This window comes from Meriones unguiculatus, chromosome 17 (genome assembly GCF_030254825.1).
Source record: "Meriones unguiculatus strain TT.TT164.6M chromosome 17, Bangor_MerUng_6.1, whole genome shotgun sequence".
NCBI lineage: Eukaryota > Metazoa > Chordata > Mammalia > Rodentia > Muridae > Meriones > Meriones unguiculatus.
In genome coordinates, this window is record NC_083364.1 from 18,308,890 (window position 1) to 18,332,284 (window position 23,395).

At 40.6% G+C, this 23,395-nt stretch overlaps 1 protein-coding gene across 1 annotated transcript; it reads left to right on the forward strand.

The window, feature by feature from the left end:
* The first annotated feature begins 69 nt into the window (after window positions 1-69).
* LOC110562042 (zinc finger protein 709-like) lies at window positions 70-22,175 on the forward strand. The gene is made up of 4 exons (XM_021658692.2): window positions 70-3,201; window positions 14,270-14,396; window positions 14,605-14,665; window positions 17,427-22,175. The coding sequence occupies exons 1-4, from the start codon at window positions 3,199-3,201 to the stop codon at window positions 19,900-19,902; spliced, it is 2,667 nt and encodes an 888-aa protein (XP_021514367.1). The 5' UTR covers window positions 70-3,198; the 3' UTR covers window positions 19,903-22,175.
* The last annotated feature ends 1,220 nt before the right edge of the window (window positions 22,176-23,395 follow it).

The following is a 23,395-nucleotide window of genomic DNA, read 5'->3' on the forward strand; positions in this document are numbered from 1 at the left end:
TTTAAAGTTGCTAGGCCATGCATAGCCATCCTTATCATCTGTAGATCAGCATTCCTTACCCAGTGTTTTCTTCTTTTTCACTTAGTGCCTAAGCTGTGGTCTCTTTGATTCTGAGTATTTGTTTGTTTTAAAAGCAATTCACATTGTTTTTCTGACCTGTCCTGCAGGTCAGTCGAATGAGACCCTAAGAGAGGGGGTGAGAATGGGGTGGGACAAGAGACGTGAAGAATGGAGACAAGACAATTCTGATCAAGTCTCCATTTATTGTTCTTTAGGTTACAGCTTATAAGGAGTAAGAATGGGCAATTTGTGGGGGAGGAACAGGTTTCAGTGAAAATCACAGAGCAGGTCATTCTAAAGGAAGTTCTCAAAGCAGGAGGAAAGTCCTCATATTATACCTTCCAAATCTAAATGGTTGAGCAAACCATTTAGGAAACAACATCTGCGGTCCAGGGGTAAAAAATCACCATGCCATGCTAGCCACAATGTGCCTCATGGATTTCAAGCAGGCAAGAGTCAAACAGCCAGTTTATGGCCCCACACATTTTTCTAAGTGGCCAGGCTGGCCACCATTGAAATCTGCTGATATATGTCTTTGAACAGTGCTGGCTCAGTGGAGCTGAGGGTAGGTTGGCCAGTCCAGCTGGATGTCCTCTGTGGCTGAGCTGGATGGTGAGTGTCGAACGGTTCTTGAGTTGGGTGTGAGGATTAAAATTAATAAACACACAGCACACAGGAAACTTTTTAGAGGTCCAGACTAGAAAAAAGGCAGACTGCTCTAGCAAGTCTCAAGTCTGCCTCCTCCTCTGCCTCTAGCCTTCTCACCACTTTATTATTTGAGGAGTTCCTTTAGCCAGTAAAACATCTCAGAACAATGGGTTAATTTGTACAAGGAGCCTGAGGAAGAGGTGTAACCCTCACCAGCTATCCCACCTGTTGTCACAAACAAAAGGAGATGGACTTGCAAGTTCTTCTCTGCCATTAGTAAAAGGCCTCCTAAAAGCCATCTCTCTGCTGAGATTTAAATATCAAAGCAGGCCAATGAGTCTGGGCTCCTGATAGACACAGAGCCAGGAGATCTGTTGAAGTAGGAACTCTATTTATTAAATTAAGAAGCCCCTTTTATAGGTTTGATCAAGGGGCAGGATTAAGGAAGTGAGGTAAGATAACGTAGAGGGTGAGGTTAAGTGGTGTAAGGTGAGGTGGGCCAGTGACAAAACTCCATGTAACAGTTACCAAGCAGGGTTAATTTTAAGGCGGATATGCTGAATCACTTTTGCCTGGAAGTGGCGCCTCTTAAATCAGAAGCTAAAGACAGGTCTCCAAACTTGAGCCAGGCTCAGGTAGATGCAGCAGGCCTTATCAGGCCCAACAGAACAGCATAGGGTTCTAAAGCAGATAATTTTGTTCAATGTCTGTAGGTCCCCTGTGGGGACTTAGAATGTTCATAGCATTAATCCTTGGCAATCTTCATTGGTGTTATCAAAACCCAGGTGTTTTAATGTTACCCCTTGAATTTGTTGTCCTTTTACCTGGTAATAGCACCTTTGAGTCTTCCTATGAAATCAGCCTAAGGCTCAGAAGGACCTTGTATGATTTTTACATGAGTAGAACTGTAGTCAGGTTTGAGGGTGCCATGTGTAGCTGAGATCACCATGGGTGTGTTGAGGGGATGGCTCACTGCATGGCAGAGTCCCTTTAAGCTTTTAGCTGTATGGCAGAGATCCCTGTGATTGCTTAGAGCCATGTCTGGCCCTTGGTCTCTCTTGGTCTTCTTGTTGTTGCTCCTGGGGGTTTCATGGTGATCAGGAAAATAATGAGGGCAGGTTATGGGGGAATGGAGAATGATTCCCTCAGGGAGGAAAACTATGTGACTAGATGAAAGTTCAACACCTCTTTCACTCCTACTCAGCCTGAGTCTCTGACTACCCCAAATGCTTTAAGAAATGTTACTTTATCTGAACCCACTAAAGGTTCTTTAATGTGTCCTGGTGATTGTATTCTGAGAGGCACTGATCCCAGGAAACATTTTTTGGATAAATGGTATGAGGGACTTAGTGGTACACTAGACACAGGAAGCTGGAAGATCTCTGATTACCCGGAGCAAGGCTTAAAGTCTACACTTGTGCCTAGAATAGCTGGTGCAAGATCAAAGGGGCAGGGGGAAGGTATGCTTACAATTAATTATAAAATTGCCTGCAGTTAGGTCTAAGTTTCCAGACTATGCAGACTACTGGTTGGCAGGAAGAACTTGGTATGCACCCAGAGGAAAGAATTCTGTTAAAAGTGGAATTGTCTTGACTCCCTCTCTGCCATATACAGGGGAACGCACAGAAGGAGTTAGGATAGTACAGCATCATGGAAAAGGAGTAGAATAGAACCATCTTCCTTTGGGAATGTACGAGCAGAGCAGGGCTGGCTTGTAGACCTAAGGTACAGAGGAATGTGCTTCAGAATGAATGCTTAGTGTGCTAGAATAGGGAGCAGCTTGTGCATTAGGCCTCTTAAAGAATAGAATAACTCTGAGATTTGTTTCTCAAGACTCGGAGTCTGGCAGGTTATGCCCCGAAAGGGCAGTCTGACAAAATATCTTAACTAGTACAGAAAGACTTAGTCATTTGCTAACCTCAGGGGCCAGCTGTTTCCTGCCAGACCTGCTGAGAGGGGTGGAGCTCTTTAAATGTAGGGTTGATGGCCTGTGAGTAACTTTTGTTCCCTGGACATGGAAGGAAGAAGTGGGAATCATTGTGAGGCAGTCTTGAAAGTTCTTGGAAATTGGTTATGTAAAGCCAAGCTGCACAGACTTTGCTGCACAAAATGGTTTTATTAGTGAAAAGAAAATGAAAGATGTTCTTTGTGTGAGAAGGCAGAGAGTGTGTGATCAGCATGTCCCTGTGTGTCTCCATTTCTCCCTTGGAGACCCCGCACTTCCTCAGAAACTGAATCCTGCTGGAGCTGGACTCTGGCATCAGATCCTGAGACACTTAGGGCCCTAAGGGAGATGCTCCTGTCACTCAGACCGCAGTAGCCAATCAGTGCCTCCAGAGCGACCCGCCAGCCATAACGGGGAGGGCACTTCCGGTCGGTCTTTCTTAAAGCTCAGCTAAGGTATGGAGGGAGCCTGAGACAGTTCGGTAAGCTGCGCTGTGAGCCCCTGCAGCGAACCGAGGAGAGCGGGGCGAGCTCGGAGCCCGCGCCATGGTGAGCGGGGCCGCCGTCCCCACGCGGGGAGGAGCCGCGGGAGCCCGTGTGGGCTCGTCCCGGGGGCGGGGACCGGCGGTGACCCGCGGAGCCCCAGAGGTCCCTGCACCTCCCGCCCCCCCCCGCGGCCTCTGAATAACTTCTTTCTGCGGGCTGCGCCTGTGCAGAACACGGGGATTGTGTGTCTTGTGTGTCCTCCTTACTTATTGCTGACGTTATCTAAAGGGGTCGCGCACGCGCGGTTTTCCTTGTCAGGGAAGCAGGTGTGCTGACTCGCTGACCCTGCTTTCTCCAGTGTTGTCTCGGAGTTCTGCCCTTGACAGTCAGGTGTTGACTCTGTCCGCAGTTAATTCTGTGCGGGTGGAAAGTCTGTGTTATTAACACATTTGCATGTAGATGCCACGGTGGCCCAGTCCCATGTGTTAGTTACTGTGTTTCCTGGCCTCATGTGTCAAAATTGGCCCAGTATTAATTTTGGTTTTCTCTGTAAGTGTCCTGTCATTTCTATTGATCTCTATTCTTCCCCAAACAACACAGTCTTTATTGCAGGTGTAAGTGAAGTTTTGAAGTCAGATGGTGTCACTGTGTGCTGTGCATTCAGTCTTGTGTTGGTCATTTTTCATTCATGAAGACCTTTTGTCATCAATTTCCTGTTGTTCATAACAGAATTCGTTAGACCTTTTATTGGACTTTTGAATCTATAGCTCAGATTCTGTCGTGTAATATTGAGGCTATCTATTTACAGTCATGGAATTTCTCTCCTTTGATCGAGTTTCTTGATTTTTTTTTAAATTACAAAGTTATAGTTTTGGCTATAGATATTTGTCACATTTCTATGTATTTCTGGCTGTTTTATCTATGCTTTCATATAAGAGATTTAGGGGTCTGTATTGTTAATTTACTAAATTTCCTTCACGTACATGAGTGCTTTGCTTCCACATATGTGTGTCCATCACTTGGGTGTTTGGTACCCACAGAAGACTATATTTGATGCCCTATAACAGGATCTCTAGATATTTTTGTGCCACCGTGTTAGTGCTAGGAACCAAACCCAGGTCTTCTGCAAGAGCAGCAAGTGGTCTTAACTGCTGAGCCATCTCTCCAGTCCAATGTGACAGATTCTCAACATTTTACATGTGTATGTGCACATGCACACACTGGAAACTGAGTGTTAAGAGAATTGAGATTTGCTTTAAAAAAATCTGTCTTTGGAGGCTGGGAGATGACTCAGTAGGAATGATGGTTAGATTTGGTCAGCTTGACATAGCTGGAGTCAGACTGGCATGTGGGCAATTTAAATGTATAGTGTATTTTCTTGATTAATGAGTGATGTAATAGTGTCCTAGTCCCACTGTGGTTGGTCCCATCCTGAGCAAATGGTCCTGAGTTGTAAAGGAAGCAAACTTTGCAAAGCATGATGGCAGGAGGGCAGTAAGCAACACTTCTCTGGATTGACAGCGTATGTGGCGTGCATAAGCCTATGTTGTATGTAAATTAGCAACTCTGTTCCTGGCCACCTGAGCTTTGATGTCATCTAGAGCTGGACACTTGTAATTACTGAAGAGATTTTTCTTTATTAGACTCTAAGAGTTTGCTATAATGTTTCCTGGATCCCAGTATGTAGCCCCACAGGGGCTGTCTTTCTCCTTAACTATTCAGTTCTTGGAATAAAGGTTTGTAGCATCACACAATTTGATTTCTACCCCTTTGAGTCATAGAGTGGCCTGTCCATTTTAGTAACATGGAAAGGGGTTGTATTGAGACCAGAATAAATGGAAGTGTTCATTGTATACACTACAGGGGGAAACAGGCTAGGCAATGGCTGGATTACAAGCTGTTCAAGTTTAAGGCAGTGGGCTGCATGGTTCTCTGTTATAAAGAAGACAGATGGGGCAGTATCAATGGCTTTCGTGTACTTTCCCAGCATGGGTTAATTTATAACTTAGGAATGAAAGAAAACTGAATTGGTAGGTGTACAATTTCTGGAGGTTAGCTTGAGCCTCTGCAATTTCCACCGGGGCAACTCTCTTATGCTGGTAAGTGCAACGATGGTGGTGAGAGGACTGAGACACAGGGAATGTGGCTGCAGGTTGTCAGCATCCAGCACTCAGTGGACATTCTCCAGGAGGCCAACTCATCTATTCTCTTGGTGAGGACATTTCCTCTACCATGAAAGGGCTTACTCTGTTTTACAGTCAATATAGCAAAACTTTCTTTTAGTTATTTTTATTTCCTTTGATATGTCAAGTATTTTATCAGTGTTAGTGTTCTATTGCTGTGAAGAAAAGCCTTGACCGCAGCAACTGTTGTAAAGAAAAACATTTAATTGGGCCTTGCTTACAGTTTCAAAGGTTTGGTCTGTTGTCATGGAAACAAGGGATCATGCCAAGCACATAGAAAAAAAATATATATTTAAACCTAAGTTTGAAAGCCTCACATTTTAATCTCTTGTTAGACAGGGTAGGGAAGGTTATATTAAGGAGGCCTGTAACCCTTTCAGAGGAGTTGGCTCCTTCCTATTTCTGTGCAATGTTTTCTTCTTTCAGGCTCTTTCAGTCTCCCTCTGTCCCTCTTCTCCCACCCCCCATCCCTCTTAATGTTTCTCAGTTTTTTTTCTTTAGAGCTCTTTCTACTTAGGTGATATTTATGTCATTTTTTATATTTATTCAACAGCTTCGAGCTCCTATGTTTGAATGCTTGGTCCCATTTAGTGGAAGTAATTGTGTAAAATTAAGAGGTATGCCTTTGTGGGAGTCGGTGTGTCTTGTTTATTAAGGTGTATCGTTCTAGGTGGGCTTTGAGGTTTCAAAAGACCAGTGCAAGGCAAGTGTTTCTTTCTGCTTCCTGTGTATCAGGGTGAAATAACTCAGCCTGTGCCTGCCCATTATGATGCTTCCTTTCAGAGGATAATAGAGTAACCCTCTTCATTCTAATCAATCCCCAAATTAAAAGCCTTCCATCATAAGAGTTGCCTTGGTCATAATGTTTCTTCACAGCAGTAGAACAGTCACTAAGATTGGTTGTTTTTTTGTAATATTTTGGCATATTATCTGACTGTATTCTGCCCATGTCACATGAAATTGAGTAAGGCTGAATGAAAGAGTAATGGACTGATACCTTGACAGAACATTCAGTCTTCGATATGGTTATTATTGATGACTCATGCAGGTCCATAGAAAAAAAGAGCAACAATAGGGCAGAGCACTAAATAGTTTAGATGGCTGTCATATGCTCAGAGGCAACAGTTACGTGGAGATTAGGGCTACTGAAGAGAAGGCACCTGCCCTAACAGGTATTGTAAAGTTACTGTACCACCTAGTGAAGCATTTAACTGTGGAAGGAAAAGGCAAGGTGATTCCTAATTCCAGAGAGCAGCTTCCTTTAGAACCTACTGCTGCTCTGTTTCATTGGGGTCAGGGCCATCAAAAGCTAGAGCCCCATGTGGTGGTATCACTTATAAGCTACTATTTCTTGAAAGCAAAAAGATGGAAAATTTAAAGGATTTATGGATTCTTCCTCTGTACTTCTAGTTCAACACTGTTGCAACTATCTGTATAGCAGAGTATGATCCCTGGTGAGGAGACTATGAGAGTTCATTGTATGAAGTCTTGAAGATAAAGCCTTGTTTGTATTTTAACATCACAAGGTGTTGATATACCGAAGCTTTGAGACACTTTTCATGAACAGCTTCATGTAGTAAGTGGGTAAGTAGAAGTAGCCAGAGAGTGAGATGTGTGAAAAGTTGCAGTGAGAAAGAGCTATCTAAGCACTTTGAAACTGAATCCCCAGGTATTTAACACAGAGCTGCAGGATTTGATTATTGTTTAGCAGGGTTTCAGGCATGTCTTGGTCCAATTTTTCCTTATTTCTTTGGGATGAAATGTGTACTTTGTGCTATTGTATCTTGAGTAGATATGATTAATGTTTTGAATTTAAATGATGTCACAGTTAAAGAGATTGCTTTGAGTGTTAAAAGAAACTTTGGACATTCAGTGTTGGGACTGTTACATAACTGGGGATTTTGAAGTTAGACTAAATGCATTTGCATCATGGGTTGACTGTGACCCTATCATGATCTTTGTGAAAATGTGGGTTGAATAAAAAGTCTTAAATGTAGGGTGATGTAGTTGAGGATTTGTCTCTGGCTTGTGCCTTTCATTGGGGTGCACATGGAAACTTTAGGAGAAGCCTTTTTGGAGGAAGTCTCTGGAGATGGGTTTTTAGTGCCTATATCCTCACTTTTAAAATGGATGAAAATTCCAATCATCTGATTTTACCAGTGAAGACTGGAGCCAAATGCAGGGGAGCCAGATGCAGGGGTGAAAGCCTGCCAGCTCAGAGAGGCAGAGAAATCACCCAGCTGACCTTCTTACTCAGCTGATGTCCCAGAAGGAAAAAGCCAAAAGCCCTTTCTTCTCCATGCTGTCTTAGATACCCTTCAACTCAAAGTTCCTCCTTTCTGTTTAATCTCTTTCAGATGGTTTCTTGCTCCACCTCTTAACCTAGGGTTAACTTTATTTAATCTTGTGTACAGAAAGCTCTTGGATTAAAGGTGTGTGCTAGGGCTGAGCCAAACTGTAAGTTCTTGATTATAATAAACAGAAAGTTCTTGGATTAAAGATGTGTGCTAGGGTTGAGCCACTCTATAACTAGAAACATGTTTTTACAGTTCACAAGTTTGAGGTTCACAATGAGATCAAATATCCTGCACCACCTTACCACACCTCCACTTCTTTGTGTGTTTGAAACTGAGTAGCCTCTTCTTGTGCAGCCATGCCATCACTACCATTACAGACTCCATCGCTTATTAACATAAGATTAAATAAAAGCAATTGGTTTTATTTGCTAAGCCATTTTACTGACCTAATTTTTGTTGTTGTTGTTAAAATGCCCATGCATGTTTTATTAATAAAAACTAACAGTGCTAAGTTAAACAAGTCAGACAATTTAAGTCTCTTTATATTCCATAAAATATTGCAGAAAAGTTTATTTGTGTTTTAATAAAAAAGACCATCATTTTATAACAGGCAGCTAAGGGCAACTATGCAGTTAATGAGTTCTTGTGAATAAATTTTAGGAGACTTTTGCCTGTCCTTAAATCACACACACACACACACACACACACACACACACACACACACACACACACGTATAAAACTATTGGGGATGGAGAGATGGCTCAGAGAGTAAGAACACTGCCTGCTTTTCCAGAGGTCCTGAGTTCAATTCCCAGCAACCACATGATGGCTCATAACCAACTATAGTGAAATCTGGTGCCCTCTTCTGGTGCACAGGCAGAATGCTGTATACGTAGTAAATAAATCTTTAAAAAAAAAGAACTATTAAAAATGATTGAGTTAAATTTTGAGTTAAACTATTAAAACATTTCTATGTTTAATTTCAACTTTATAATAGATTACAGGAAGACACTTATGAAACAAATACAACATTTGTTTCAGTGCATGTCTTTAAATGATAATTATAAGTATGTAAACAATTATGTAATAAAAAGTTTCCAAATGTAGCCTGTAAGAAATTAGGCAGATTTACCATAAGCAAACTTTCTAGACAATTTCCATAGCTGCACTCGGGGAGGCAGAGGCAGGCAGGTCTCTGTGAGTTTGAGGCCAGTCTGGTCTACAATAAGAGGCCAGGACACCCAAGGCTACACAGAGAAACCCTGTCTTGACCACCCCAACCCCCCCGAAAATATAAATAACTTAAAAATCTAGCAATCTTATATGCCACAGCTGGTTGATATCCATGGGAGGAGACCTGCCCTTTTCTGAAGAGAAACAGAGGATCACTGGATGGGGTAGTGGGAGTGGGGAGGTGGTGGGAGAGACTGGGAGACAAGGAGGGAGAAAAAACTTTGGTTAAGATGTAAAACCAACCAATCAATCAATTTTCACGTTTTTACAAATTCAAACATATTAAAACGTCATTTTCTTTAAAATATCCAGTCTCTCTAAAAATCCAAAATCTCTAAATACTTTTTTCAAGAGGGAAGAATCAGAGCACAGTCACAATATGAACCAAGCAAAACTAAATTCCAGTATTATAAATAACTCAATGTCCAATCATTTTGGATTCACTCATCATTTTCTGGGTTCCTCCAAGGAGCTTGGGTCACCTCTCCTGCTCAGTCCTCCACATAGCTTGCTTTTTAGGGTTCGGCTGGCTCCACTGCACTATTTCTGCTGTTCTTAGTGGTCATCCCATGGTACTGGCATCTCTGAACACTGGGGTCTTCTGCTGCAGCTGGCCTGCACTTTCACCAATAGCCTCTTACATGTTCTCTTTATGTTGCCACATCTCAAAATCTGTGCATGGCCCTTCTATCCTGGGTCTTCAACTGCCACTGAGGCTGCACCTTTACTAATGGCCTCTCCTGGCCTCTCACAGTGTCAAGTCTTAGTTGCTCTTCATGACCCCTTCATGCGTTCAAAACCAGTGCTAGCTGGATCAATCTTACACTACCAAGTTTGGCTTCCAGAACAAGATACAACCTTGGCCAGTTCTGGAACACAGCTTCTGTGTGCTGACACCAAGGAAACATTTCCCAGAAGAGTCCATCTCATTTATGCTGGTTTCTTCTTAATCCCATTCATTTCTTAGCTCCAGCTAAGCAATACCAGCTTTCCCAGTAACACCAAAGTTTTGCTTCAGAAGCAAGCCAATGTGCAGCACACCCACCCAGCAAACACAAACACAGAAAGCAGCACCTGTCTTACACCCATCCCAACCCCAGGAGCCTAGATGCAGAGGCCAAAGGTACTGCTTCCTGGCTTGCTTATTTGTTTGTTTTGGTTTTTTGAGACAGGGTTTTCCTGTTTGGCTTGGCTATCCTGGACTTGCTTTGTAGCCCAGGCTGGCCTCTTAACTCACAGAGTTCTCCCTGCCTCTGCCTCTCTGTGTGCTGGGATTACAGGCGTGCATCCCCTTACCCGGCTAGCCTGTTTTCTTATAACACCCGGGACCACTAGCCCAGGGCTGGCACCACTCACAATGGGTTAGGCCTTCCCCTATTAATATTAATTTAGAAAGTGTTCTATAGCTGGATCTAATGGAGGTATTTTCTCAATTAAGGTTTCCTCTTTTTCAACAACTCTAGTTTGTGTGTCAAATTAACACAAGACTAGCCAGCACAAACACCTCTGACATATACCAGGCCTCAGCAGCTTTCTTTAGCAGGGGAGGGAGTTCCACAACCCCTTTCATGTATTCTTGACTCTAGAGACAGAACCATGTGGCCAAAGCTGCTGAGTGCTGTTGCTTACCGGGGCCAGAACTTCTTCCCCCCTTTCTATTACTTTTGTGTCAGCTTTCTCATGTTGATGGTTTCTTCCACTGCTTTAAGTGTTTCTTCCTTTCTGTTTCCTTTCTGCATTTTCAGGGAGTGTAATGGCTGTGTGTTGCCTGGTAGGAAATTTTCTTTGATCATGTTGTTCACTGAGGGTTCCAGGTAAAATGTGTTCCTGGCTACTGGGAGGTGACAGTTAGGAATGGGGATAGGCTAGGGGTATGAAGGGGTTCCCAGGAGGGAGGGGAGCAGATCAACCAAGATCTGTTCATTTCATCTCCTTACAGTCGGAGAAAGACAGTGAAGAGAGGTCACAGCAGAGGGTCTGCTGTAGGTCTGGAAATGAGATTGGTGGGTTGGTTCTAGAGGAACAACAGGAGAGAGGACTCTACGGACAGCCTACCTGCTTCCCTGGCAGGAGTGCTCTGTCAGTTAGTGCAGGAGTGCCTGCTCGAGTTGGGGCTGAAATAAAGCAACAAGTGCAGAAGGTGGTTGGAAGGGGAAAGTCTGTGGGTTCCACAGGAGACTTGGGTGGAGGGGAAGAGTGCCTGCAGCTGTTGCTCTGTTGTAGAGAACTGGGAGGTTGGGTTTAGAGGAGAGGAGGTGGTGGTGATGTTCTTGAATTAGCTTACCCATTTCTCCAGCCTGCTCAGCTAGAGTGTTCACAGTGAATGCCTGCTGATGTTGGAGCCTGGGGTGGTGGGATGTGTTGGGGGAAGGTTGGAAGAGACTATCTTTGTGATCCACTGGGGATGGATTCAGAGAGGAAAGGGAGACCACAGCAGGGTTTCTGCTACAAAGCTGAGGATGAGCCTTGGCAGACTGATCTGGAGAATCCATGGAGGAGTGTGGATCCAACAACCTACTTGTTGGGAAGAAGGCACCGTCACAGTCTGAACAAAGCAAAATCAAACTTCAGCAGTGTAAATAACTCAATGTACAATTATCTGGGACTCATGATCTGGTTTCCTCCAAGGCGCTTGCATCATTTCTTCAGCTCTGCCCTCAGCAGCACACACAGCTTGTCTTCTAGGCTCTGACTGCCTCCATTCCACTTCTGCTGTTGTTCTTGGTAGTCGTTCCATTTTTCTGGCATCTCCAATGTGCTCAGGCCTCTTGCTGAAGCTTGACTGCACTTTCGCCAATAGCCCCTCCTACGCTTTCTTCCTGGTGCCAAGCCTCAACCTCTCTTTATGAGTTCGTTCAATCCTGGGCCTGCAATTGCTTCTGAAGCTACACCTTCACCAGTGGCTTCTCACAGTGCCGAGCTTCTGCTACTCTCCACGACCCCTTCATGCTTTCAAAACCAGTACCACCTGGGTGACTCTCTCCATTGCCAAACTTGGCTGCCAGCGTAAGGTATAACCTCGGCCATGTCTGGAACACAGCTTCTGTGCATTGGCTCTGAGGAAACATTGCCAAGATTTCACCTCAGTGATCCTGATCTCTTCTTAACCACTTTAAATTTTCAGCTCCAGCTAACCAGTGTCAACTGTCCCAGTAAGACAAAGATTTTACTTTAGTGTTTCTGGTCTCTTGTTAATCACAGTTGATTCTGCAGCTCCAGTTGACCAGACACCACAGACTTGGCACACAAAAGACCTGGTAGAGTCTTTACTTCCCTCTGAAACTTCACAAGCCAGGTCTCCATTGTCTGTACTGCTCTCAATATTCTTATCTTCCAAACTCCTACACAGTAGCTCCCTGAGCTCTCAACACTCAATGGCTTTTCTAGCCCAAAGTTCCAAAGTTCTTCCACAATCCTCCCGAAACAACATGGTCACGCCTGTCACAATAACACCCCACTATCCTGATGCCAACCTATTTTAGTTTGGGTTTCTATTACTGGGATGAAACACTGTAACTAAAAAGGAAGCTGAGGAGGAAAGGGTTTATTTAGCTTACACTTCATATCACTGTACATCAAAGGAAGTTAGGGCAGACACTCAAATGGCTAAAAGCTGGAAGCAGGAACTGATGCAGAGGCCATGGAGGAGTGCTGCTTACTGGTTTACTCAGCCTGCTTGCCCTCTTATAGAACCCAGGACCAGTAACCCAAGGCTAGCACCACCCACAATTGGCTGGGCTCTCCCCCATCAATCACTACTTAAGAAAATGCCCTACATGCTTGCCTGAAGTATATTCTTAGTTATGGTTCTTTTCTCTGAGATGACGTTAGCTTGTGTCAAGTTGGCATAAAACTGTCCAGCACACATTGGATTACAGGTATGTAACATTCTGTAATATGTATGTAACATTCTCCCTACCTTCGTTTATGTTTAAAGTTTTTTTAAAAATTTTAAAAATGTTCATAAGTCTTTTGCCTATATATACATGTGTGTATATCTAGATATACACATATCTACATATATATACATATGTATATATATACACACATATCTACATATATATGTAGATATAAGTGAACCATTTATATTATATAGTGAACCATGTGTGTGCCTGGTGTTCACTAAAGTCAGAAGAGAGCATTAGATTCTCTTGACCTGGATTTACAAATGGTTGTGAGCCTCCAAGTGAGTGCTGAGGACTGATCAAGGATTTCTGCAAAAACATTATCTTCATTGTTGAACATTCTTTTCTTGTCTAGTTTTTTTTTTGTTTGTTTGTTTTTGGATCAGCATTTTCTTTGCTAATGATTTTGAGAACTTTTTAATCTATCAACTAGTAACTTATTAGAAATGCATTCTTTTGTAGGAATATATTAGCCTTCCATTTTACCTGGGGCACTCCAGTCTCTTGGAAGACAAGTACAGAACTAGAGTTGTTATAGGATCTACTTAGACCTTAAATACCAAGTCAATATAGAAAACAAAAATTTATTGTAACCAAGCTGCTATTGATCAATCAGGGACACAGAGTAGACTCAGAAGCTGAACTGTAACCCAGAGCCAGAATGTTGCAGAACTTTTAAGCCTAAAAACCACAAACGTGTGCCAAGTTACAGTTCTATTTCTCCCAGTCAGGATTTAGGGACAGGGCTCTTCCTTAAGAACATGTCTTTGTGTGCACTTACATTCCCATTGGCTAGTTGATTCAACTGTGGCAGGTTACTTGCCTAGCATTTGTGTCTCAACTTGATAACCACGTGTCAGCTACCCACATTCATGTCTCTCTCTGCCAAGCAGGATACTGGTTACCCAGGGAGGTCTTGGGAACTTTAACTTTATTTTACCCCTATTTAAAATGAAAGTTTTACTCAAAATGGCTCCAGTTTGGTTTCTTCTTACAGAGTTAATGTTTAACTCTTTTAAGGAATTTAAGTGAACTTTCTATCCTTTTTCATTTGTTCATCTGAGTCAGGGTATCACAGTGTAGCTCTGGCTGTTCTGGAAATCACTATATAGACTAGGCTTGCCTAGAAATTACAGAGATTTCACCTGTCTCTGCCTCCTGAGATCAGGTGTATAACACTACTTCCATCTTGTTCATCCTTTTTTGAAGTTAGGGATTTTGATTTAATTTTGCTAATGTGTTCTCAGTAGTGTTAATATGAGTGTCTCTCTGTTTCATCTGCTGCCATTTCTCTTCAGTGGCATATGGAATCTCAGTGGGTCCAGAAGTGAGAGGTGTGCTCCTCCTTTTCTGTTTCCTTCTAAAATGACTTGGTGACTGCATTTGAAATCTGCATTATGGAATAAATGTGTGGAGTGCCCAGAATTATGTAAATATATTCTCAATGAAGTGTATGTTTACAAGGCAGTAAGTCTCACTGTTTCTATTATGTACGTGTGTTGGCTACTTTAGGCTGCTGTGTCCTATGAGGATGTGCATGTGAACTTCACTCATGAAGAGTGGGCTTTGCTGGATTCTTCCCAGAAGAGTCTCTACAAAGATGTGATGCTGGAAACCTACTGGAACCTCACTGCTATAGGTAGGAATGTTAGGGTTTTTTCAAGTCACTTTTTACAATAAGAGGACAAGCATTTCTTCATTATTGTTTCTTTTCTGGGATTTCAGTTGAGAAAGAGGAAGAATATGGTGAATAAATCAGGCATGGTTCTCAGGTTCAACGAAGATAGTGACTTAAATTTTGCATAATATCCAATAATATGTCATACATTTTTGGTACTATATTTTAGGCTACAGATGGGAAGACCAGAATATTGAAGAACATTGTCAGAGTTCTAGAAGACATGGAAGGTATTTTTTCAATTTTTTAAAAAAATTATTTACTTTATCCAGACTGCAGTTTCTCCTCCCTCCTGTCCTCCCACTGCTTTCCTTCCACCTCCCATACTACACATTCAGTCTTCCTCTTTTTTTCTTCACAAAAAGGGGCACCCTTTCATGGATATCAATCCACCTTGGCTATCAAGTTGCAGTAAGATTAGGAAAATCTTTTCATATTGAGGCTAGATGACGAAGCCCAGTAGGGATAAAGGGTTCCAATGGCAATCAGTGGAGTCAGAGACAGCCCCTGTTCCTACTGTTGGGGGTCCCACATAAAAACTAAACTACACAACTGTTACATGTGTTCAGAGGGTCCAGGGAAGTCCCGTGCATACTCCCTGGTTGGCGGTTCAGTCTCTTTGAGCCTATGGGCCCAGGTTAGTTAATTTTATAGATTTTCTTGTGGTGTCTTCGACCCCTCTGGCTCCTACAATCTTTCTTCCCTCTGGGCATATACTCAAAACATGGTGGATTGTCCTTTATGTATATGCCCCAGGAGTGGTATAGCTGGGTCTTGGTTTATTTATTTATTGGTAGATTTATTCTCACTTTTATGAGAAACTGCCAAATTAATTTCAAAGTGGTTGCACAAGTTCATATTCCCACCAACAATAAAGGAGTGTTTCCCTAGCTCTACATCCTTGCTAGTATGAGCTTGAATTTTTGATCTTAGCCATTCTAACTGGGATAAGATGGAAAATCTCAGAGTTCTTTTGATTTGCATTTTCCTGACAGGAATTCTATTTAACTCTGTATCTCATATTTTAGTTGGGTTATTTGGTTTGCTGATGTCTAGGTTTTTTTGTTTTTTTGTTTGTTTTTTGAAATTTTTAAATATATTTTTGATATTACCTTCTGGTTGATGTGGAGTTGGTGAAGGTCTTTTCCCATTCAGTAGGCTGCTGTTTTGTCCTTTTGACAGTGTCCTTTGCCTTACAAAAGCTTTTTAGTTTCATTTTGTCCTCTTTATTAGTTGTTGATCTAAGTGCCTGAGCTGTTAGTGTTTTTTCAGGAAGCTGAGCAAGAACTATTCCCTTCTTTATTGTCTATCAAGTGTAGTGTATCTGGTTTTATGTTGAGGTCTTTGTTGCAGAAAATTAAAATGTTAATACTGTTTATTATTAAAGCCTATAATTATTATGGTGGTTATTATTAACCCACAACCTTAAATGCCAATATCAATAAGAGACACAGACACCTGTTATATTTTAAATAAGCCTTATTTCATCTGGGGCTGGGCAGATGTTTTCCCCTAACCTACCTCATTATCTCCCAGGCCCCGAACCATGTCATCTGCTTTAATCATTTCTGTCTGGGCTACTTCCTATCCACATTCCCAAAATACTTGCACATGCTTTCCATTTGGGCAGCTTCTCTCCACACCATGTCTCCGAGTCTATTCCTCCTGGCCACATGGGTCTCCCCATGCCTACCCATCAGCCCACTTCCTTCTCCTCCAGTACTTTCCTTCCGTTATCCTTCTGTCCTCCAAGCCTGAGAACCTTAGCTCCACCCCTCACTTCTGCCCTGCCCAGGTGTATAGGCCTTTTATTCTGTTAATTAAGGATAATTTTGGAGGCAAGGGCAAGATCACATAGCATTACTTGGGGTATGTGATAGTCTGCTCGAAATAGAGTAAGAATCTTGGGGGACAAGCAATTAATAAATACAAGGATTCAGACCATCTTTGATCTACTTGGACTTGAATTTTGTGCAGGGTGATAGATATGGGTTTATTTGCATTCTTCTACATGAAGACATTTAATTAGACCAGCGACATTTGTTGAAGGTGCTCTCTGTTTTCCATTGTATAATTTTGGCTTTGTCAAAAATCAGGTGTCCAGCAGTGTGTGAAGTTATGTCTGCATCTTTGATTCAATTCCACTGATGAACCTGTTTGTTTTTATGCCAATACCATGCAGTTTATATTACTATAATTCTGTAGTACAGCTTGAAATCAGAGATGGTTATGCCTCCAGAAGGTCTTTTATTGCACTGGATTGTTTTAGCTATTCTGTTTTGTTTGTTTGTTTGTTTGTTTTTCCATGTGAAGTTGAGTATTGTTCTCTAAAGGTCTATAAAGAATTGTGTTGGAATTTTGAATCTTGTGTTGTGTTGAATTTTTAAATTGATTTTGATAAGATGACCAGTTTTACTGTGTTAATCCTATTGATACATGAGCATGGGAGATTGTTCCATCTTCTGATGTCTTTTTATGTGCAAGTTGATACATATGTACCTCTGAAGCTTTAAGGAAATGAAACACTAAATAAGCACAGCTTTGTGAAGATTATTAAATTTTTACATACCTCAATGTCAAGTTGGTGATCTAGGTGTGCAAGGCATTCCTCTAAGAAAGAAGACAGCAACAGAAAGCCTTAACAAAGATGTCACCATTTTAATCATAGCCCAAAAAATATGAGAGCCATGTTTTAGAACTGTCCATCCTTGTAGTTTGATACCACTCAAGTATTGTAAGAGTATATATATTGATTAGGAAATCAGTGTCTGTCCAAGGCCTTTTATAAGCAAATAGTCTATATTAGCGCTAATATTTTTTATATGCTTGTAGTGACTTACCCTAATTTAGTGAGAGGAACAGTTTAGGAGAGGCAAGAAGGTTGTTATGGTAGAGAAATCTGAGTCCGTATGCCACATCTCTCTGATACACAAAAGGTTAGACTATGTGAATGCACTGTGAAAACCTTTTATGTTATTTTTCCTTTAATAGGTATATTGTCTGTCACCCAAGATACAAGCCATTTGAGCATAAGGGATATGGAACGAAACAGTGTACCTCTCCTCCTACAACAGTTAGAGGATATATAGTAGTCCCTGCTATGAGTAGACTTCATGAATGTGATATGAGTTTACAAGTCATTGGTATTGCAACTACAGTGGGAATACATCAACAAACTCACCCTGAAGAAAAGCCTTACAAGTACAAGGAATATAGGAATTCTTTTGTTAGTCCTAGTTCACTTTGCACTTGTAGTGTGACTCACACTGTAGGAAAATGTTATGAATGCAGTCAGTGTGGGAAAAATCTAAGTTCTTCCAGTTCTCTTCAAAGATGTGAAAAAACTCATATGGGAAAAGGAAGTGAGAAATATGAGCCATGTACTAAAGGCTTTAACCATCACAGTTATCTTCAAACTCACAGAACTAACACTGAAGAGGATCCCTACAATCAATGTGACAAAGCCTTTGGATCTGATTCCACTTTACAATTACATCAAAGAACTCATTTGAAAACAAAGCCCTATGAATATAATCAATATGAAAAAAACTTTGCACATCATGGTTGTCTTCAAGTACAAAGAACTAATAATAGAGAGAAACTGTATGAATGTAATCAGTGTGGTAAAGCCTTTACAAGTCGCCATAATCTTAAAATACATGAACGAATTCATACTGGAGAGAAACCCTACGTGTGTAATCAATGTGGTAAAGCCTTTGCACATTTCACTAGTCTTCGAAATCATGCAAAAACTCATACTGGAGAGAAACCTTATGGATGTAATCAATGTGGTAAAGCCTTTGCATGTCGCAGTAATCTTCAAATACATGAAAGTTCTCATACTGGACAGAAGCCCTATGAATGTAACCAATGTGGTAAAGCCTTTGCACATGTCATTTATCTTCAAAGGCATAAAAGAAGTCATACTGGATACAAACCCTATGAATGTAATCAATGTGGTAAAGCCTTTACACATTCCAGTCGTCTTCAAAAACATTATAAAAACCATACTGGTGAAAAACCCTATGAATGTAATCAATGTGGCAAAGCTTTTGCAAGTCGCAGTAATCTTCAAACACATGAAAGAAGTCATACTGGAGAGAAACCGTATGTATGTAGTCAATGTGGAAAAGCCTTTGCAAGTCGCCGTAATCTTCAAATACATGAACGAATTCATACTGGAGAGAAACCCTATGTGTGTAATCAGTGTGGTAAAGCCTTTGCACATTTCACTAGTCTTCGAAATCATGCAAAAATTCATACTGGAGAAAAACCCTATGGATGTAATCAATGTGGTAAAGCCTTTGCATGTCGTAGTAATCTTCAAATACATGAAAGTACTCATACTGGACAGAAGCCCTATGAATGTAACCAATGTGGTAAAGCTTTTGCACATGTCATTTATCTTCAAAGGCATGAAAGAAGTCATATTGGAGGCAAACCATATGAATGTAATCAATGTGGTAAAGGCTTTATACATTTTGGTGGTCTTCAAAAACATTACAAAAACCATACTGGAGAAAAGCCCTATGAATGTAATCAATGTGGTAAAGCCTTTACAAGTCGCAGTAATCTTCAAACACATGAAAGAAGTCATACTGGAGAGAAACCGTATGTATGTAGTCAATGTGGAAAAGCCTTTGCAAGTCGCCGTAATCTTCAGATACATGAACGAATTCATACTGGAGAGAAACCCTATGTGTGTAATCAATGTGGTAAAGCCTTTGCACATTTCACTAGTCTTCGAAATCATGCAAAAATTCATACTGGGGAGAAACCTTATGGATGTAATCAATGTGGTAAAGCCTTTGCATGTCGCAGTAATCTTCAAATACATGAAAGTTCTCATAAAGAAGAGAAACCCTATAGATGTAATCAATGTGGTAAAGTTTTTGCACATATTGTTTACCTTCAAAGGCATGAAAGAAGTCATATTGGAGATAAGCCATATGAATGTAATCAATGTGGTAAGGCCTTTATACATTTCAGTCGTCTTCAAAAACATTTAAAAAATCATACTGGAGAGAAACCCTATGAATGTAATCAGTGTGGTAAAGCCTTTGCAAGTCGCAGTAATCTTCAAGCACATGAACGAACTCATACTGGAGAGAAACCGTATGAATGTAATCAATGTGGTAAAGCCTTTGCAAGTCGCCGTAATCTTCAAATACATGAAAGAATTCACACTGGAGAGAAGCCCTATGGATGTAATCAATGTGGCAAAGCCTTTGCTTGTCGAAGTAATCTTCAAATACATCAAAGTACTCATACTGGAGAGAAACCTTATGGATGTAATCAATGTGGTAAAGCCTTTGCACATGTCATTTATCTTCAAAGGCATGAAAAAAGTCATACTGGAAGCAAACCTTATGAGTGTAATCAGTGTGGTAAAGCCTTTGCAAGTCGAAGTAATCTTCAAAAACATGAAAGAAGTCATACTGGAGAGAAACTTTCTGGATGTAATTGATGCAATAAAACTTTGACATGTCAGTGTAACCATCAGACTTGTCAAAGAATTCATACTGGAGAGAAACCCTATGAATGAAATGAGTGTGATGATGCCTCTGCATGTTACAGTTTTCTTCAAAGGCAGGAAAGAATTTTTACTGGAGAGAAATACATCAGTTTAATAAATGCAATTGAGCCTTGCATAGCAGACACATTTTTCCTGCTGAGCAATCTCACTGTTGTTCATTTAAGATTAGTAGAATTATTTTATCAATAAAATATTGCCTTGTTTTCAAATTGTATACAAATTGTCATTCAAGAACAGAAGTACACTGAACAATTTGAATAATAAAACCTATTGGCAAATGAAAATGATATTTATACTGCCATCCATTTTTATGGGTTATGTTCGCTTATTCTGAGGGATAAATACTTATTCTTAACATTTTCTCAGAAACACAAATGAATAGCAGAGAATTGTCTCAGTGGGTAAAGGTGGTTTCTGCTAAGCCTGATTTTATTCTCCGGGAGAGCTACATTACTCCTACAGGTTTTACTCTGACCACTACACTTGGGTTGTATGCACACTCACAGCCCAGCACATATATAAATACTTTTGAAACTGAAATGAGTGCCACTACAGTCACTTGCCAGGTTAAGACACTTTCTCCTAAACTTGACTGCTTTGCTTTGATCTTTAGTACTGACATAGAGACAGTAAAGAATAGACACCTGTAAGTTGCCCTCTGCCTTGTACATGCATACCATGGCAAAGGTCAAGTTTTTTAAAGAAATGAAATTAAAAAAGCATAGAAAATAACCAAAATATTGAAAACATAGGAAACAATTTACCAGTTGAAGTTAATACTTTGTAGCAGTTCCTGAAGTGTTACCGTTCAATAAAATAATAATTGTTCCCATTTAAAGCTTATTTGTCTCTGCTTCAAAGATGTGTCATTTTTTAACATATCTCAGTTGGGTGCAGTGGTTTATTTTGGAGAGATGCAAATGGATCTCTTTTAGTTTGAGGCCATCTTGGTCCACATGGTGAGTTCTAGGACACCCATAGCCATGCAGAGCAATCCTGTCTCAAAGAAACAAAAAGAATAAGTAAACATAGCACATATCACATTATGGAGTTTTCCTAGTATACTGTGGACTCATATCTACTCAACTAAATCCTTCCTTGTCTTTGCCTGAATGAAGAGAACAGCGTTAGCAATGACAATAAGTAATGTGCTGAGTCCATTTACAGAGGAATAGAAATCCATTCAATACTTTGATGACCATGTCGTAGAGACTTTGATCACATACAAGTGAGAGAAGATGTAGGACTAATGGGGCATCTTCATCTGCTATATAATGACATTTGGGTGATGGACACTTGCCTCAGTGGTACTGCTTCTGTTAGGTACCCCAGTTTTGTTTTTAGAATCCACATCAGATGGCTCGGAACTACCTGCAATTCCCGGTCCAGGAGATCTGATACATTATTCTGTCTTCCTTGGGCACCAGGTATGTAAATGGTGTAAAGAAATACATGCATTTTATATATTTTTATATGTTGTATATATTTTAATTACTAAAATAACAAACTTGAAGAAAAACCTTTTAAAAATATAGAGTCAGGCTAGAGAGAATTGTATAGCAGCTAAGAGCACTGTCCGTTCTTCCAGAGGTCCCTGAGTTCAATTCCCAGCAACCACATGGTGGCTTACACTGGGATCTCATTCCTTCTTCTGGCATGCAGGTGTTCATGCAGATAGACCACTCATACATAAAATAAATCTTTAAAACATATGGAGTCATTTTCATATATATGGTTTAAGGACATGCATGTGCTTTTGTGTGTGTGTGTGTGAATACATATTGTAAAAAGGGCTTTATGTATTTTTTTCTCTAAATTTAAATAAAAATTTAATTTAGGTGTACAATTGTAACAGTGTTCTGGAATGGGGTCATGTGAGAAGAATTCTGAATGTGTGAGAACACACCAAGAATACAAGAAAAGATTCTTGTGATCTCAGTTTCTTCAAAACACAGAATTGTTCCTGAAATGTGTTTCTGTGCTCCTCCCGGGTATAGTGGATAAGAGTTTTGTTCAGATAAGTCATTATTGCTTGCTGTTGCTTTTCAATTAAATGTTAAACTAACCTTTATGGAAAAGCTTGTTTTCCATGTCTGGCTTGTCCTACAGCTTGAAGTCATGAAAACTTGACTCATATGACCTTTCTTAACTCTCAGAATATAAATATGTAGGGCCCTGAATAAAGTTGACTATTTCTTTCATAAGACTTTAGTCTGCCTCATTTATTGGCTTCATTCTTCCAGATCCCCTCTAGAGTGGTGACAAGTGCACTGAACAGGAACCAGAAGTTGGCTATAAAATAAGAAAGTGTTGACTCACAGAGAAGGAGGTGACTAAGAATAATGGGGCAAAAACTGGGGAGAGGTCTGACTTTGTCAAGCTTCTGTATTTTTTTTTTTTTTTGGGAAAAGAGGAACACAGTATTATAATCTCTGGTTTTCAGAAGAAGGAACTTTAGTTGGAGATGTATAGGACAGAGTCCGAAATGAGCTAGGTGAAAACACTTCCTTCAAGCCTATTTAATTCATTATATGAATGATCTACTGTTGGCCACCTTTAAAGAGGAAGAGCTACAATTCATATGTACCATGACTCATGATATGCTTCCTAAAAATGGGCTTTTTATTGCACCTGAAAATGTATAATGATTAGACACTGCAATATTTGAGACAACTGGCTACTAGAATAACTGTTAAACTACAAAAAAAAAAAGTCCATTAGAGAGATGGCTCAGTGGTTAAGGGCAATGACTGTTTTTCCAGATGACCCAGGTACAATCCCTAGCACCTACATGGCAGCTCACAACTGTCTGTAACTCCTGTTCCAGGGGATCCAATACCCTCACATACTTGCAGTTAAAATACCCATGTACATAAAATTAAAAAAATAATCTCATTAGATAAGACAATTTAAAAATTATTTCAGAGGAGCTGGGGAGATGGCTCAGCAGTTAAGGGCACTCATAGTTCTTTCAGAGGACCCAGGTTCACATTCCAGTACCCACATGGCAGTTCATAACTGTCTAACTTCAAGATCTGATACCCTCACTACAGACATACATGCAGGCAAAACACCAATGCACATAAAATAAGGGTAAATAAATTTTAAAAATTCTTTATCTGGGAGTGCTATAATCCTAGTACTCTGGAAGGCAGAGGCAGGTGGATAGCTGTGAGTTTGATCTACAAAGTGAGTCCAGGACAGCCAAGGCTGCACAGAGAAACCCTGTCTCAAAAAAAAAATCAGAAGTTAGTAGGGGATATTAATTGGATACACCCTACTTTAGGACTACCTAAGTATGCACTAACTGTACTATTTAAAACTATAAGTTGAGATGTCATTGCACAGTCTTTGCATATTATCTAATGAGACAAGAAAACAACCTTAGCTTTTTGAATCCAGACTGAAAGAGACATTTGTGTAT

Bases quoted from the DNA above. Each gene is read 5' to 3' on its own strand.
- LOC110562042 (XM_021658692.2), top strand. The intron at 14,397-14,604 runs GTAGGAATGTTA...ACTATATTTTAG, and splicing joins CTGGAACCTCACTGCTATAG to GCTACAGATGGGAAGACCAG. The intron at 14,666-17,426 runs GTATTTTTTCAA...TTCCTTTAATAG, and splicing joins AGTTCTAGAAGACATGGAAG to GTATATTGTCTGTCACCCAA.